This window comes from Rhynchophorus ferrugineus, unplaced genomic scaffold (genome assembly GCF_030347505.1).
Source record: "Rhynchophorus ferrugineus isolate W39M unplaced genomic scaffold, kcgeb_rfMv2 rfM4, whole genome shotgun sequence".
Classification (NCBI taxonomy): Eukaryota; Metazoa; Arthropoda; class Insecta; order Coleoptera; family Curculionidae; genus Rhynchophorus; species Rhynchophorus ferrugineus.
In genome coordinates this window covers 50,630,595-50,644,707 of record NW_027472583.1, presented here as the reverse complement: position 1 = coordinate 50,644,707, position 14,113 = coordinate 50,630,595, and the positions used below count along the sequence as shown (strand labels likewise).

Below are 14,113 nucleotides of genomic sequence, written 5' to 3'. Positions count from 1 at the left end.
CAACTCGTTATCACTTACATTTCGGCATTTTACCGCTCCAGCGCGAATTCTCCTGACAAGCGATGATCGGCTGACCATCCATCATGTAATCGGGATTGCAGTTGATCTGAACTACGTCTCCCGCTTTATACGGTCCGCTGCCCTGGATATATCCATGTTCAGGAGCGACCGGATCGGGACACTGCACCTCCTCGCAGGTAGGGAACGGACTGGCCCAATCTCCGCTCGCCTGACACACGGTCTCACTCGGACCCCTCAATCCGAATCCCGAGTCGCAGCTGAACACCGCTCGACCTCCCACCTCTCGGGAGACGACGAGGACGCGAAGATGTAATCCGAGACTGGGCCCCACGTCGCCGCATTCGATACCTAGAGCATCAAAAACGTCCTAGAGGGAACCATGAGTCAGATGGAGTGGATGTACTCACTCTCGCATACTGGAAAGGGAGCGCTCCAGTTTCCCGACGGTAGGCACGCTATTTCTGGCGCTCCGATCAAGGCGTTGCCGTTGACGCAGTAGAACTTGATCACCGTGTTCATCTTGGTGCTTTGGGTGCTGGCCGTGAGGCCTCGACGTTGCGGTACCGCCGGGCAATGTATGGCGGTGACGACGATCTGCACGGAATGAGAATATCTCGCGGGAGTGACGCAGGTGAACAGTCCAGAATCGTCTTTGGCAGCATGGAAGATGGACAAACGATATTCCAGCTGCGAATCGCGACCAGGATCTGTTGTCCATGCCTCAGGATACTTGCGGTAATCGTGACTGACTGTCCATTTCGGCACTCCAAACCTACGAATCCACAAGCACTCCATATGGAGAATAGTGCCTGGATAGACAATTAATTTGCCGTCGTTAGATTGAGCAATAGGTCCTAGCTGGTGTCTGAAAAGAATCGTCGGTGGCTTCTCCATCGAATAATCGTTTTCTTGATTCAAACCGAAACAAGCTGGTTTAGGACCATCCCATTCACCACCCATGCATCTTCTCCGATTAGGACCTGAATAAAGAAAGAATTATGAAATAAAAGAATTACGCGTCGAATAAAATAACCAGAGCACGTCATAGATAATGTCGCATAAATTGAAAATTTCAGATTGTCCCACTCATTTTAGTAAAATTGGATTTTTCGAGTTTCTGTAAAATTCTTCTAATCATTAGTGATAATAATCAGTGCTTTTAAACCGCCAAATTAATTTAATTGCGACGGGCTGATGTCATAAGATTTTATGACATGCATTGGCTGTTTTATTGAACAGGGTAGGCATCGATAAAATGCATCGATAATCGGATCCTTGTCAAACCAACACAATTTTTTTCGACACGGTATAGCCATATTGACAGAAATGTAGGAAAAGGTTATATAAAGGGCTCAAAAATATTTTATTTCATATATATTGCACTAATTTTTGCCTAATAAATGCTTCAATCTCAATAAAGTGAAAAAATGATAAAAATACATACAAGCACCTAATAATATACATACAATTGCTGAAAATTAACTATAATAACGTTCTGGTCTAAAACCAGGCGGTGGAATGCATGACATATACCTGGTCGCGGAGACTTGCCCTGGAGTGACAAGTTGGACCGGGTTATGTAGGACTGCCTATGGGCTTACCAATACACTAAACTGAAACCGCCTCACAGGTGAGCCACGTGGGTCTGCTACTGCTACTGCATTAAATTTGGGGAAATAGCACCCGCTGAATGGCGGTGACGCGGTGCTAAGCTCCGCTCGTTTCACTTGGTTGGGTGTAACAAACTTGAAATAGACATTAGATTCGTAGGGACCGAATTAACATCTTGTAAAATAAGCATTTCATGATGATGGGAAGTCTGCTATAAGGGCAGATCAGAGAAGATAGTAGGTTTGCTATCCCCGAATATATATGGATTGCTTTTTAGATTTAGAAATGCCAACCGAACCGTCAGTCGAAGTGGATATCTAGGTACGTGACGTTATCCAGCCATGAAAATATTGCGGTGTCGATCTTAAGTTGCGAAACGCGCAGTGCGTAACACGTCCCATGGAAAATGACGGCCTGGGTTTTCAGGGGGTTGATTTGCAACCTCCAGAATTTGAACCATTTGACGGCCGTGAAGAAAGCAGTGTCGTCAGCGTAAAACGCGACGTCAATGTACTCTTTTCTCGGCAGATCTAAAATAAAGAGGTTAAATAAGGCTGGGGCTAGCCAGAGAACCTTGAGATACGCCAGCATCGATTTGTTTTCGACTGGAAAGTGTTTTCCTGATCTTGACCTGGAAAGATCTGTCCGATAGATTGGACTTGATGAGAGCGGTTAGGTCTTCTGGGAGACCTAACCGCACGCATTTTGCGATTAAACTGTCGTGCCAGACCTTGGCTTTAATTAGGTCCAAAAGGACCGCTCCAAGCTTTTTACGTTGATCAAGAGCGTGATGGATGTGTGCGGCCAGACAGCTAGACTGATGGACGGATGAGTGGTGAGCGCGAAAGCCGAATTGTTCATCAGGAATGATGTTGTTTTCCTTTGTCAAAGAGTTGAGGGCGTAGAGTTTTCTCGGCAAGCTGCGAAATGACACTAAGAAAACTGAAGGGCCTGTAGTCAGATGGAGATGATTTTGCTCCTTTCTTGGGAATAACCGCTATATGTGTGTGTTGTGCAGCCTCATGATGGATTAGAGCTTTTTTAACTAGGTAATCGATATTCCGTCGAAACCTAGACATTTTTTGGTTTGAAGTTTGCCGATCATAGTCTGTAGAGACTTTGGAGACACGAAATGGTTGAGAAGAAAGGCTGTGGTTACTGGTATTTTGATAGAGTTGGATTCGTTGATGACAGTAACCATAATAACGAGGTGCCCAGAAATTAAATTTCCGTTTTATTTTTTTTTTGAATGAAAGCTATATTAACTGTATTCAACAATAAATATGAAAAATTAATGAAATAATTAAAATAAGAACATACACCAAACATCTAGTATCTCAGCATATATGTCGCAGTCAAGCACAATATGTTACCCTGGTGGAAAAAATACACACAAAGAATCAAATGACAGGTGAATATAAATAATATTAACAACACCATTCAATGATTTCAATAACGCCACCTACATACATCTAATATTAAATGATTTCTTTACTTCTTCGCTAAATTCTTACTAATTTTAATATTAATAATCTTACTATTTCCATTATTAGTCAGTCTAATTAAATTAATTAAATAAAATAGAAATTAAAGTTTACTTTAAAGACTGAATGAAAGTTTTACTAATATTTTAACATAAGAATTAAAATAATTGTTGATGAATTAAGTTGCAAACTGGCAACAACGCACAAGTTTAGCAAAGCTATTATTTCCAACCATTCAAATCTATTCTGAAAGTACTCTAATGCAAAACTAACAAAACCATCATTACTTCGTTAATAATACACTTTATTTCCTTTGCCAATCATATGTATGGTAAAATCATTAAATAAATAACATATTATTAGTAATATAACTAATTTATAGGATGAATAGAAATAGTGTAGGTTTAGTCTACATTAAAGTAGTAAATATTCAACAGTTTTGTCATATAAATTTAACTGGATAAAATTCCTTATAACATAAATTATACAGTTAATTGTATATACAACGTTGTCAAATTAACAATATATAGTAAATTTTCTGACAAAAAGAGAAAGTACTAAAATACTCACCGACCATGGCATATTTTCCGATATCAATACATCGAGAAACTAAGACAGCACCAGCAGGAAACTCGATAACGTCTTCCTTGATTTGTTGGTCGTTGTAGAACGAGATAACATTCGGTTCTTGGTTTCGGAAGACGCATGTGCTGTTGTTCAAGATGGTTTGATGATGCATCAGCTCATCCACGTCTACAAACATCAATAAATGTTTAAAAGTAACTCTAGATGCACCAAAGAATCATACCGCAATTGAGAGAACGCCCTATCCAACTACCATCCTCACAGACAATCTTCCAAGTGGTTTTCTCACCCATGATGCTCTCGATACAATTAAAGGTCACTTCGCTACCATCAGGAAAATTATTTTCGTCATCAATTAGTTGCTCTCCGTTGCGATATACCAAAGATCCACGAACCCTTTTGATAAAATAAAAAGGTGAACTTTAAATTTTAGTGAAATAACGCGAAAAACTAATTAAATTAGTAAACTAGTTACAAAAGGTGTTAATTAAAATTTCTTTTATTAGTTTTATGGACTGATAAATTAATTTTAAGGGATATTCAACAGATGGTGTTACTGTGTATTAAATCGCATCGGGTACATTTGCTGATTAACTTCATTTGAAGCCTCATTAACAGACTTTACTTTTCAATATGTGTCATTTGGTCGAAGTGTGATCAAAACATTTTTTCAGTGTGTTGAAAATGTGTGTGTGGAGTAAATATATTTGCGAGAAGCTTTAGTTTTTAATTCAATTTGAAGAAAAAGGCGACCGAAGGTCGTCGAATGCCGTATGAAGCTTATGGCAACCATTATCCATCGATTTCAATATGTGTATACCAGTTTCGACGTTTTAAAAGGGGTGATTTTGACATCGAAAACAAAAATTGTTCTGAACATTAAAAAAAATGATGACGAGGATTTGATGCTCGATGAAACCGTCAGTGGGGATGGCTATCGACTACAATCCATGCGTTTGAGCCAGTACTGTACGAAAAACAACGCGAATACTAGCAAAGACACAGCAGTGTTATCCTTCCGCATGACCAAGCTCGACCACATGTTGCACAGGTGGTGAAAACATTAAATGGACGTGCTACCCCGCCCGCCGTATTATCCAAATTTTACTCCTTCTGATCATTACTTGTACCGACATATGAGTTATTTTTATTGTTCAATTCAGCTCCGTTTAGATTCAGTCTCTCAAGATCACAGTTTCAATATTCAGTTTAAATAAAATTATAATTTAGAAATGTTGCTTGCGTCTTTTAAGAAAAGCTTGTACCAACTAAACTTTTTCAAGAAAATTTTCTGAAGACACTGACATCAAAATAACAAAACTAGAACGAACTAAACTAAGTTTCTGACCAGCAACTACTTATATAAACTATTTTAACCGTAAAATCATATTATTTATATTGACAACATACCAATTGAATTTCTTATAGCTTTATAGTAATGTATTGTTAAAAAGATGAAGATGGAAATGGAAAACATAAGCACGTAAATAGTGTGTTTTCTTTGGATACAAGTACCTAATGTAGTGTTCCATTTCTAGCTTTCTAGCTTATCAAATATAAAATCATTATAATTAAACAAGTTGCAATAATCAAATATTGATGAGGGACTGTGAATATATAAAAAAAAACTTACTTAGCTGGAGGTCCGCAACCTTTCCCATTAGAGCTACCATACTCTATAACAGTGATGTCTCCTCCTTTGACGATATCCTTCCCGCCAAGATAATGAGTTTCCGGTAGATGACCTTCGGGAGTGCACGAAGGATATCTGGGATGCAGCTCGCCTAACAAACACTCCACAGTCTGGACGTCGGAAGGACTTTGATCATCATCGCACTGAATGGTAACCGATGATCCATTGGCTATAGTCAGTCCTGCTCGATATCCTGCAATATACTGGCCTCCGGGAATTCGGGGAAGAAGGCACGGAGCCGGACTGCATTCCGGAAAAGTTGTCACGGCCCATTCACCATGCCAGCACCGCATATTCGACGAACCCTCGACGTTGTAGCCTTCTTCGCAACTAAAATCCACCACCTGTCCGTTGCCGACTTCACTAGTCGAGTTCAATAAAGTCTCCCCATCAATCCCAGTAGTATTATCCCCCTTTTGTAGACGATAGATACCAAATGGTACCTCCGGGATGTAACAAGGAACCAGCCGACACTCTGGTTTCGATGGTTTCCATTTTCCTCGCACGCATTTGGCCGTTCTATTCTCCGCCATGTTTAGGATGTATCCTTTGCCACAGGCGAGTCTCACGACAGTACCCACGCCAAAAGTAGCGTTGGGATCGCGGCCTTGTTTCACCACCTCCACGTTGACGAAGGGTTCATCTTGTAACGGTTCGCAGGGACCGCTTCGGGTTTTGTTGTGCTGCTTCGGTTTCTTAGTTGTCATTGTAGGACTGTCGGGATTGGGTATGTCTTCTTCTAGGTTGTTTCTTCCTTTGTTGCCTCGTCTAGACATTAAAAACAATAAAATTAATTTTTAAAAAAATATTTCAATAAATATTAAATTGTTTGTAGCGACCTTGAGGTATGTCGAATTTTACATCGTGGAATAACGGTCTACAAAATACCCAGAAATATAATCCCAGATGTTGAACACGGGCGGGGTGCCAGCAGCGCCAACTAGAACCCGACAACGAATAGCTGGCGGCAACCCCGAGACGTTTATCTGGGATGTTATTGAAGGGTATTGCGATTCATTCAGTGCTCGACCCTCGTTTGGTTTAGACGTGCCACCATCGACTGCCCAAGCCTCGTCTCCAGGTAACACCGCTGCCATCCTTTTTATCATTTGTATTTTTCACACATTTTTATATAACCAATAAATAACGGTCACATAATGTAAACACCACTGTTTCATTTCGTTTTACCTCCATTCAACGAGCCACATCGTTTACCCTAAATGTCAATGAAATGGAATTTAAAAAAAAAGGATTTATAGTCATAAAAATGATCATACAATATATCACACAAATAAGACTTCAAATATTTAGCCGAGAACATGCAGGTTTAAACCAAATCGAAAATGTGGAAAGTGTGGAGTTCTGGTTTCAACTATATTTATTGACTCTCATTTTGGGCAAGTTTGGAAGCTGAACATGTTTTCCTAAAAATTATTGCACTTTTACAGGCATCATCCTGTTAATAAAACTATTTCTCTCCTCGTCACTGGAATATTTCTTCGATAGCTCTCGTAGTAAACTGTAAACTGTTGGAGGGCTCCAAGGACAGTTTTTCTGGATTTTTTTGTGTTAACACCAATTTTTTACAGACTGACGATGACTTTCTGACGAACCGTTCTTTTAAAGGTCAAAAGAACAAAAGGTCAAAAGGTCAGAGAAAAAGAATTGAAGATTGTATCTTTGTCTACTGTCTTTCTACAGAATTCGCTGATGATATTGCTATATTTGATATTACCGTTGTTGAAGTTTGCAACATTCTTCATAATATAGTTCGCACTGCAAAGCTATATAGCTTGAGAATTTACGAAGGAAAAATAGCATATTGATCAACGGCATCCATTTAGAGAAACTGTGGGAATTTAAGTACTTGGGCACAATCATACTGGAAAATAGATTAACCTGTACTGCTGAAGTAATAAGCTGAAAGTTCCAAGCTACAACATGATTTGCTTCACTAAGCTGGTGCATGTGAAAGTGAAGAAATATTACAATCAAGACAAAAAGCTTTCTTTCGAACGCTTATCTTGCCAAACCTTCTGTACGGTTCCAAGTCTTGGACTATTACAGTCTAACTGTAAGCTTGCGGTCTCTCAAATGCGATACTTGCGATGCGATAATATTTAAGATGCGGCAATCAATTTACAGTAGGGGACTAAATCCAGAAACGCAGATTATAATGGTTTGCCCATATCTAATGAAAGGTAAACGAATTCATCACAGATTTCTATGGCGAAAAATATCACTCAATTTCACTACAAAGAATGCTCCATGCATTTATGACCCTTACCTCAGACCCATAGAAGCCAGACCTGGCAACTATAGTACATTTTGAATGAATTCGTACTATTTCAGTGATTTACAGTTGGCAAAGAGCTGGACGTAGAAACAATTAATTTATTGTTTGAGCATCCTCTCGCATGAAATGCAATAGTATTTATATTATTATTTTTATATGGTTGGTTTCATAAGAATAACCTTTCGCTTTTTGTTTACAATATGTATTTCAAACATAAACAAATACTTGTTTTATTATATTGAAAATAGCTGAACTTATATCAATAAAACAATCACAATCAATAATTTGATTACAAAAAATATGACTCACCAAGCTCTAAAAAATGTAACTTCGATGTAGTGTTATTTTCGCCACAAAAAAAAACATCACCAAGACCAAGGAAAGTTTTGAAAAATGGGGGATAGTTCCCATCAATCATCAATATCTATAGTTAAAAAGTTTTTTACTGAGCACTTTCATAACTCCGAACGTTCAGGTTGCTCAAAAGAGCTCGTCACGCCAGAAAAAAATTAATAAAATTGATGAAATGATATTGGAAGAATGAAAGTATGTAAGGTGGTTGAGGCTCTAGACATATTAACTGAAGAGGTACATCTCATTTTATATGAATATTTGAATAAGGAAAGGCTATCTACATCAAAACGATGCACAGGAAAACATCAAGAGGTTTTGGTCAAATGAAAAGGTCATTACTGAAACAAACGCCTATTTTGAGAGCCTTAAATAAAACTATTATTTAGAAGAAATAAAAACATTGGAAAACTGCTATATTAAATGTATGTAGTACTATGGAAAAGGGGAAATTAAAACAGTTTTTTTTTGTTAAAAATGTATCATTATCATTAAAAAAGTGACTGTCTTATCAACTTCCCTGGTATCTTGGATCATAGAAAATGTCTGAACAAGATGAAAATGTAAAAATGGAATAATTTTTGCATAAAAATGTATATCAAACATAATGGCACATATATTATTCATTAAATTATATATAAAATTGATTAAAAAATGAAGAATTTTTTATTAATTAACTATTATTAGCGAACATTATCGATGATATTAAATATATTTGAAAAAATATCTAGAGGAAAAAAGCAAAATTTTGCAGCAGGCTTAATTTTAGTCAACTTTTTTGAAAAGAGTTAAAAAGGCAAGAACAGTTGCACCTTCAGTCACTCCTATTTAAAGAACAATTAATTTACTTTATAAGTTCTCCGCTTATATTGGATTGGAATATATGCAAGCAAATAGCAATGTTTATTTACACAATAAAATTTCTTAATACCTGAGACTTAATTGAGATCCAGAACTTTTATGGATGGAGCCTACGGCACGACTGGATCCACCTCCCTTTAGAGCTCGTTTCTTTCTAGTTATCGGAAAGCTACGATTACTTTCGAACCACCTGATCAAATACTTTAACAGCTCGGCTGCTTTGGACATTCTCGGTTTTCTACTGTGCGGGATGTACCACTCCTTCTTGTATGGCACGTCGGTGTCTAGATCCTGTTCCTCATCCGAACGGTCGACATCTTCAGGAATAATTCCCCGTTTGCGTCTTATCGGTTGGCGCAAATCAGGACCATCATATCGGTAAGGTAATAACTCGTAAAAGTAGTCGTGAACGCGTCTTTTCTCGCGCTTCTGGTATATGTGCTGGTGGTTTCTGATGAAGGCACGTTTCAGTTTCTCCATCACTATAGAACGTCGTCTTCGGTTCCAGCGAAAACGTGGATGCTGACCCGGTAAACACCTAAAAATAATCATTTAGTATTATCACGCGACATTGAGTAATCTACACTACCATTAAAAAGTTTGGAAACAACAAGTAATTAAAAAAACTAAACATATAACACTCAAATCTTAATAATTAAATCAAAACTTAAGAGAATAAAATTCAACATTTGTCCAGATATATAATCACAGACGCTATTAAAAAATCTATTCAGATAACAGTTCAATTGAAAGTCCCCGGCCTATCATAGTAAAACAAATTTTTTTGGCAAAATTAGTTTTTCCTATTCAACATAACTCCTTTCAATGGTAATACGCTGATTATAACGACCCTCCAACTTTTCAATATCATTTTTGTAATACGATTTGTCCTTCGCTTCAAAATAGGCCTCAATTTCGGCGATCAGCTCTTCATTCGACGAAAATTTCTTGCCAGTGAGTATTCTTTTGGGATCTGAGAACAGGAAATAGTCGCTGGGGGCCAGATCTGGAGAATACGGTGGATGAGGAAGCAATTCGAAGCCCAATTCATGGATTTTTGCCATCGTTACAATTTTAATACAATGTCTTGAAAAAAATACATTGTCTTGGTGAAGCAGCACTTCCTTTTTCTTCAAATGCGGCCGTTTTTCGGCGATTTCGTCCTTCAAACGGTCCAATATCGCTATCTAATAGTCGTTGTTGATAGTCCTTCCTTTTTCAAGGTACTCAATGAAAATTATTCTATGCGCATCCCAAAATACAGACGCCATAACCTTGGCAGCCGACTATTGCGTTTTCCCACGCTTTGAAGCGGGTTCATCGTGTGCAGTCCACTCGGATGACTGTCCATTGGACTTCGTAGTGAAATTATGGACCCATGTTTCATCCATTGTCACATATTTGTGGCAATTGGCAAAAACTCGGGTTGATTACGCTTGAATATCTTCAAACATTGCTTCGAATTATCAACTCATAATTGTTTTTAGTCAAAAGTGAGCTCGCGCGGCATCCACTTTGCACAGAGCTTTCTCATACCCAAATATTCGTGAATGATATGATGTACACGTTCAATCTTTAGAGTGTCTGCTATTTCATTCAACTTCAATTTACGGTAATTCAAAAGCATTTTGAGGATTTTTTAAATATTTTCGTCGGTAACAAATTTTTTTGGGCGTCCACTGCGTTCACCGTCTTCGGTGCTCATTTCAACACGTCTAAACTTAGCATCCCAATCCTTGATGGTTGATTTTCCTGGGGCAGTGCCCGGAAACACGCGAAATTCTTTTTTATCCATTTTTTTCACAATACCAAAAGTTGCTTCACTGAAAATGCTATAATTCACAAACTAATGATCCAACAACTGTCAAATTTACACACGCATATTTTGAGGGTTAGGGCTAACTAAAAAACATATGGATTTAATTCTAGTAACGCCATCTATATCTCAGGCCGGGGACTTTTCAATTGACCTGTTATATTCTTGGATTTCTTCGACATTCTTCGACAGTTTTCGACAAAGTCTCCCATAAACTTAAAACTTAAAATACAAAAAATATGTATTGGTTATTTGGAAGAAAATCTAAAGTATCCATACATAACAAGTAGCTGCTGTACAATCAAATACTAAAACCTATGGGCATATGAAATTCATTTCTGAATATTCTGCAAGAAGTAATATCCACATAACAATCAATAAAATTCAGAATAAAATCCTGAGAATAATTGTGAATGCACCCACATACTATAGAAACAATTACTTACACCGAAACCTTGATATTCCAACTGTTATAGAGGAAAATAAGAGATTCGCTACAAGATCTGAAGACATTGTACTTTGTCATCATGTCATGTTCTGAAGATACCTTATTCAGAATTGAATAAATGCTTTGAAAATTGGTTCAAGCGTATGCAAAAGTGTATCCATAACCATCGTGGCGAGTACTTTGAAAAACAATTAAAATATATTCGCAACTTCACTGTTTTTTTTATCTATTCCCGAAATATAAATAGTGACCCTCGTATTACTCATTGAGCAATATTGTATTTGTTCAGACTGTAATTTTTAGTAACAGCATTATATTTATAATAATTATATGAGCTAAATAATTGAAATGTGTTAATTACTTCGGTAATTCTTGGGGACTCCACTGTCCCCCGATACATGTAGCACCAGGTGGGCCTTCAGATAGCACGAACCCTTTCTCGCAATCGTACATGATCTGCTTGTTATTGGCAACTTTCTTCACGTAGGGTCGGTAATCGTACAATCCCATATTACCCACCAAGAGGATTTTTCCATTTTCCACCAGACCGGGATAAGGACAGAATACCTCCTCGCATCTGGGCACCACGCCCGTCCAATTCCCGAACGAACACTCGACGAATACCGGTCCGCGAAGCTGATACCCGTCCTTGCATCGAAACTTGGCCCGCATTCCATGCTTCATGTCTGGAGCTGAAACCATTCCGTGACGTGGAGCTTTGGGAAGCGTTTGACACTTGGCCGGTTCGCAACGAGGCATCTGAGTCCAGGTCCCGTTGTTACAATTGACGTGGGGCTGAGCGGAGATGAACTCGTACTTCGAATCGCATTCCACGGCGAGAGTTTCGCCATGCGTCACCACCATGGAAGTTGGAGCAGTATCGTTACGGGACAAAAGAATGACGCGGCCTTTGGAGATATGGGGAACCACGCAAGGTGCCAGACATTTGGGTAGGGCGTAGCGCCATTTGCCGTCGATCTGACAAACCGTGGAGGAATTACCCTCTAAGAGCATTCCCTCATGGCATCGAAAGATGATAGAGGCGCCTAGACCGGTCCCGGTCTCAATGTTCTCCAGCCAGCCGTTCCATAAACGACCAGGGTGGCCACAGTTAATTTCTGAAACATAATATCAACAAAAGTTACTATTTACTTTAAAATCTATCTTTATTATTTATATTTATTATAGGTGCTAGCATATACTCTGATAATTTCTTCACTTTAAAAGGACATTTATTAGTACAATATATCCTCCACATCAGTGTATTCCGCGTCGCAACAACAGTTAAGTGATAGTAAATTAGTACAGACAAATACAAGATCTAATATTGATTCCAATAAACGGGCGCACGATGAATTGGTAATTAAATTTTCAAAATAGAAAAAGGAGTCATTGATCCAACAATAAAATCTTGAAAATTACATTCAATTCGGCTTTGTGAATGGCACAGATAATATTACGTGTAATTTGCATTTTTTGCATTGTGTAGTTGCATTTTAAAGGTCACGCACGCCGTTTTCTCATTTTTTTATACCTATAATTATTTAGACAACAGACAACCTTTAACAAAAAACGGAAAAAAGTTATGTCTGGTGAGAAAGAAATGTTTCAGCAGTGATTTCTTTATAGTAACAGCGGGAAATTTACAATGTCACAGTTATAAAACTGTAGTTGCACTTTCAACATTTTTTTTAGTACTTTAATTTCTCATTCATATATCTTAATAGAGTGGTAATGTTAACATTAGTATTAAGTTTTCCAAAGCTTTCTTTCCGTAAGTTTTTCAAGTTTCTTATTTTAAAAACGCATTTTACAATTACATTTTTTGACATTTTTGACATTTTTAAAACAATTTCATTGCTTGTATTTGCCCTACAAAATATACTATTAAAATTAATCTAGAAGGTATACCCTATGAATACAAAATGTAAATAAAAAGGGTTAGTATTTATATACCTTTACAAACTGGTTGTGAACCACTCCATTTCCGATCGGCTCCACATCTTCTGGTACTCTCGCCAACCAGAGTGTAACCATACTTGCACTCATAGCGCACAACGGAGTTATAACTGCATGACGTATAAATCGCTTTGCCGTGGCGGGGATTCTCCGGAGGTGGACATTGAACGGCGGTGACCACTACGCAGCACCGGCCGGTTAATGGGCGAGATAGACAAGAGTTGTCAGGGCAGGTCGCCAAAGACAACCTGGATATTACTTACGAACACAGGTGGGTAGCTCCTTGGGCGTCCAGGTGCCATCGCTTTGGCAATGACGCTCGGCGCGTCCCACCAGCTCGTACCCCTCCGCGCAGTGGTACGTTATCCTACAGCCGAATGTGTAGCACTCACCGGCATGCCAACCGTGAGAAATATCAGTAGGCGGTCCACAGGAACGTGCTAAAACAAATAAATATAAGTAAAGGGAAATATTAGAAAATAAATATAGCATTGCCTGCTGCCAAATTTTAAAATAACCAGCTGATCCGACAGACGTTGTGCTGTCTGAACTATTAATATTCAATTCGAACTGAAATAAATAATTTTAAAACAAATTCAAAAACACAGTGATTGTTATGACGCTTTTTTAAACACAACATTGTTAGTTTTATTTTATGATGCAATGCAAAATAGGGAACAATCAAATAACAACATTAATATAAATATTGATTGTCATTAACAATGTTGATGTTTATAAAACACGGGAACAAGATAAATATAGTCAATTCAAAACAGTAGTGACACGTGCGTCAATAGGTGTCTGTCTAAAGTTAAAAATTCATTTTACAGTCAGACAATATTGTCCTTCTCATTTTATTCCAGTTAAAAAGAGATACAATGCTATTAGAAAAGTTCCAACATGTAACAGAAAGAGTCTGCAAAAGTTGTCCGTTTGTGAAACGTCTGCAAAATTCTTCAAAATATTATAATAACGGGTTATAAAACGA

The 14,113-nt window shown here is 38.0% G+C and overlaps 1 protein-coding gene across 4 annotated transcripts in view; it reads right to left on the bottom strand.

The window, feature by feature from the left end:
* Hasp (Hig-anchoring scaffold protein) overlaps positions 1–14,113 on the bottom strand; it is a 33,332-nt gene that overhangs the window by 5,855 nt on the left and 13,364 nt on the right. For 3 of the 4 annotated variants that reach the window (XM_076404252.1, XM_076404253.1, XM_076404255.1), the window contains 9 exons: positions 13,389–13,565; positions 13,123–13,305; positions 11,528–12,284; positions 8,973–9,440; positions 5,335–6,162; positions 3,925–4,097; positions 3,687–3,869; positions 429–1,001; positions 19–369 (listed from right to left, as the gene is read on the bottom strand). In XM_076404252.1, the coding sequence (XP_076260367.1) occupies positions 19–369; positions 429–1,001; positions 3,687–3,869; positions 3,925–4,097; positions 5,335–6,162; positions 8,973–9,440; positions 11,528–12,284; positions 13,123–13,305; positions 13,389–13,565 (3,693 nt within the window). Of the gene's footprint in view, positions 1–18; positions 389–428; positions 1,002–3,686; positions 3,870–3,924; positions 4,098–5,334; positions 6,163–8,972; positions 9,441–11,527; positions 12,285–13,122; positions 13,306–13,388; positions 13,566–14,113 lie in introns of those variants that run through there. The other variant, XM_076404254.1, reaches the window with a different exon arrangement.